The sequence below is a fragment of the Cynoglossus semilaevis genome, chromosome 17, assembly GCF_000523025.1.
Source record: "Cynoglossus semilaevis isolate Cse_v1.0 chromosome 17, Cse_v1.0, whole genome shotgun sequence".
Taxonomy (NCBI): domain Eukaryota; kingdom Metazoa; phylum Chordata; class Actinopteri; order Pleuronectiformes; family Cynoglossidae; genus Cynoglossus; species Cynoglossus semilaevis.
This window is the reverse complement of record NC_024323.1, coordinates 9,739,515-9,743,694: the sequence shown is the minus strand read 5'-3', so window position 1 is coordinate 9,743,694 and position 4,180 is coordinate 9,739,515. Positions and strand designations below refer to the sequence as shown.

Sequence of the window (4,180 nt, the reverse complement as noted above, 5' to 3'; positions counted from 1 at the left end):
ACGTATTTTGTAACGGCAAAAATTAAATTAATGTTGTTTTCGGACATTTTCTCAGTCATAAGCGCCAAAGAGGGGTAGTCCTGAAAGACACAGAAACTAAAGTTGTGGCTCCAACATGAACGGAAACATAAGAAAAGTCAAATACAGCCAAACTGTACAGCTTATTGTTCAAAATGTAAAATGTCAAAAAAAAAGTTAAAAAAAAAAAAAGAAAATCCCCAGTCTTTACCAGTACAGCTGTTTTGTTGTAAACATTGTTTTCATCCAGGTGACACTGTCCGTCGTGAGGCTGGACGATCCCTGCGATACGCCCGTCCAGTGCGATGTGGGTTTTAGCATCGGTGGTGAATACCAGTAAATGTGAGGCACCAGGGCGCCAGCCTATTTTGTCCTAATGTTGATGGGACACATAACAAACAGAAAAAGTTGAGGGAACATAACTCTGTTATTAACTCTGTTACTGTGAGAACCAGTGTTTTAACAACCACAGCTGTTGTACCTTACAAACCACAGCCTGCAAGACAGCATCAAAACCACCTTCAGGAGCATCTCTATTTCTGGAGACCTGTTGTTTCTCCACTTCCTCTGTGAATCGGGCCACTTCCTCCGTCAGTGTCAGTACGTGCTTGAACCCAAACTGTGCCAGACACGTTTCACTAATACTATACAGGTGAACAGATTAGGGAAAAAGAAATGAAACCATGTCTTAAACCAATGAACTGTTTTCTATATAAAATGCTACTTGACATCAAAAATCTTGGTCCATACCCACGACAAGGGTTTCTCACAGCCTCTGGAGGGTAAGTGTACATATAAGGAGATATGGTCTTATCCACAAAGGCTCCGAAACCCATTCGCAGGTTACTTGTGGTCTGGCCCATGGTTACAGCGAGCTCGTTGCCCAAAGTGCGAAGGCGAAACAAGTCGTCCTTCATGGAGAACGACAGGTCCATCAGATAGTAGAGGTCCACTGGGTAATCCTGCGCCTGCTTCACTGAAACTGTGAAGTGTTTGGAATCACCTGGGGGGAAAAAAAAGAGTTGAGAAATAACAAAAGATAAAAGAGTACTTTTAAAAGTTCACCAGGGCAGGGAGTTTCCAAACAACATTTCCTAACATACCAGCTTTACTTAGGAGCCTTACAGTATATTACTTTGACTGCTCTCCTCTTTACACTGACCTAATTATCAGACCACAGTTAACAACTGACGCAGTGTTGCAAAACAGAACAGCTTATCTTCAAGCTGAACATATAAACCTGCTTTTCAGCTTTTTAATGTTCTAGCAGATTATTAGCAAGATGTTATAAAGATGCAGCAGTGGTGGCTTAGTGGTTAAGGAAGCGGACTTAGGTTCGAGTCCACCAGCTGCCGAGTTACCACTGAGCATGGCACCACACTGCTCCCCGGGCGCCCACTGAATTCGATGCAACAAGAATGGTCTACATTCAAGTGCACTCTGCAGCCCAGACAGTTGTGCCCTTTGACACCTGTTTCCTGCCCAGTCCAAAGTAAACCTTGTCATTGTTATTCCACTTTCCACTGCCATCAAAGGTGTTGGCCTTGCTCGCTGTGAACATTGTTTTCATTCGATTACAACATCAAATAAGAACAACAGAAAAAGGTTAATTCAATTGTAACATCAACTTTCAAACTGAGGTTTAGTTGAACTCATATTAAACAATCATAAGATAGTCAGCTAATTTAAAACCACACATAAAAAAGGTTCTGGTTCTGATTTGAGAAAAAAAAAAGAATCTGATTTGTTCTGTTAAAAACTAAATTTGGTTCAAATTGACCCAAACAACATGAGGAAAACAGTCTGATTCAGGCCATTTTTTTTCCAGCAGTGTCAACGTAGTCAACATCTTAGTGTGGTATGAGTCAGGAGGAGAGAACTCTTACAACTCTTTCTCGTTGTTCTAACCCCAGATGGTCAAGAAGAATGTAATTGGCTCAAAGGGATAAGTCATTGATTTACCTGCTCTAAACCACATAGAAAATCTGTAAAGTGACCCAAACACAGAGAGAAAACCATTTCATGTAGATGAGCTAAAGAGATTTGCCAAAAGAGAATCAGGAAGCAGGTCTGGGAGATTTGTCTGAGCCTCCTGCAAACAACTGCAGTCTTTGATTCAGCAAAAACAAAAAAAAAGGCACACAATCAACTCTTGGAATTACGTGGCCACCAGTTAAGGATTTTCCTGGCCTGTGTCTTCACAGTCCATTACGGCATAACCTTAAATCCAGACTGAGCTCAGTCAATAAACGTGGTCTTAAGACCTGCCTCTAACCAGATTGTTTTTTAATTCTCTCCTCTTGATGTGTTCTCTCCCATATGGATCTCTTTCTATTTCTTGATAATACTTCTCAATAAAGTTTTTGACACAATCCTCCTCCTGCTTTGTTTTTATTTTTACTTTAAAATGTATTGACTAAATATACCTGGTCTTAGCTTTATGTGAACCTTCTGTGGTTTTATCTGAGTGACGTCGTCAGCTGCGCCCGAAGCCTTGTCGCTCAGTGGCGTGTCCTTCAGAATGCTGAAGGTGCTGGAGGGAAACTCCAAGCTGCCACCATTGCACCCTTCAGTCAGCAGATTCTCCTTCAGGTCACAACGATGGACACTGGATCCTCCTTTACCAAACTCCTTCAAAAACACATCTTACAGGGTTAACCTCGAAGGCAGCCACAAGTCACATGATTACCCATAACATAATGAGGAGCTTAAAAGCCCACACACACAACAGTAAAGGCTTAAATATCGTATTGAAATCGATGTGGGGCAACACTGTGCACACATGTTGAGGAACCAGAGATAAACGGGATGAGAGCTGGAGGAATGCTACTGTTTGGTAATGAGGGTTCTGTCAGAACTTGCTGCACACTGATAAGACACCATGCTATGGATTTGAGACTGGGTGTGTGTGTGTGTGTGTGTGTGTTTGTTGTTGGTACCTCCTGAGAACACCACGCACAGCTCGGGTGAACAGCCAGGCACTGTTGACAAGTGGTAACTCCTCGAGATGTGCAGATGTTGGAACCTAGGACACACACAAAAAAAACATTTCAACATTCACAGCTGAGGTGACGACTAGCAGAATTCAAGCCTTTTGTTCACTTTTGTTAAATTACATGCTACAGTTATAGCTAACTTTAAGCCATACTTTGGCTAACTTTTAGATATGCTGAGATTTTCTACCTTATTTAAGATTTTCTCCCAGTTGACTTTTAGTTATTTTGAAGGCTGGTCTTTGACTATGTTGATAAAGAATTTAAAAAAAAAAAATTTAAACCATGGCTAATATAGGTATTTCAATACAACTGCTCACTTAATTTTTCTTCATTCATTTAGTACATTTTGTTTAAGCCGTCAATTTACAGGTTCATCAATATTTGACCTAAAAATATATTTTATGTACTTTAGACTAATACTTATCTCATTATTCTTTATCTGCTTTGGCTCTTTTGTTATTATTCGTGTTTTCATCAGATAAATGAAGATATTCTTTGGGCAAAAACATTAAGACTCTTTTTTCTATTTCTCTTTTCTTTCGTGAAAATGTGTGGCTACTTTTGTTCATTTTTTTATCTTTTTATATATTTCAGCAGTTCGGGTGCATATTGTCGTAATCCTTCTAGCTAACTTTTATGTTTTTGGGTTTTTTTGTTAAACTTGACCATTCCTGTGGCTAACCTTTAGCTATAGGTAATAGCTTTTAGAAACAGTTTTCATGGGGCATGTTGTTAGCATATTATTTTAACAAAATGCCTTAATGATGAACTTCATATCTATATCTTCATGTTGTTCTGATGGTTCCCGCTCCAAACACACCCATGAGTAGTATGATTGACAGGCAGTATAACTGAATTATTGTTCTTATATGTCCAAGATTATGAAGGTATATTAACAGTTCAGACTATGCTATATTACTAGGTGTTATTGTTGTTATGAAGTTCTTCGAAGTGAAGAAGTGGACTCTCCTGTTAGGACCCTCAGACCAAGTCGCTGTAGGAAACACATCCTGACTATTTTTACTCCCTTATAAGGACAAAGGTTTGGAAGACTTGGGGCGCAGCGCAGTAACAAACCAACGAGTCTAAGTTTATGTTTTTGTCTTTATCATCAGAAAGACGAAGAGTGATGGTTATGAGCTCTAACCATTAACACTAGTTCAAAC

The 4,180-nt window shown here is 39.6% G+C and overlaps 1 protein-coding gene across 1 annotated transcript in view; it reads right to left on the bottom strand.

Moving 5' to 3' along the window:
- The window catches only part of itgb3a (integrin beta 3a), a 13,777-nt gene that overhangs the window by 8,853 nt on the left and 744 nt on the right, over positions 1-4,180 (bottom strand). Inside the window, 6 exon segments of the mRNA XM_025064586.1 lie at positions 7-80; positions 230-391; positions 500-662; positions 769-1,021; positions 2,445-2,649; positions 2,958-3,043. Of these exon segments, the coding sequence (XP_024920354.1) occupies positions 7-80; positions 230-391; positions 500-662; positions 769-1,021; positions 2,445-2,649; positions 2,958-3,043 (943 nt within the window).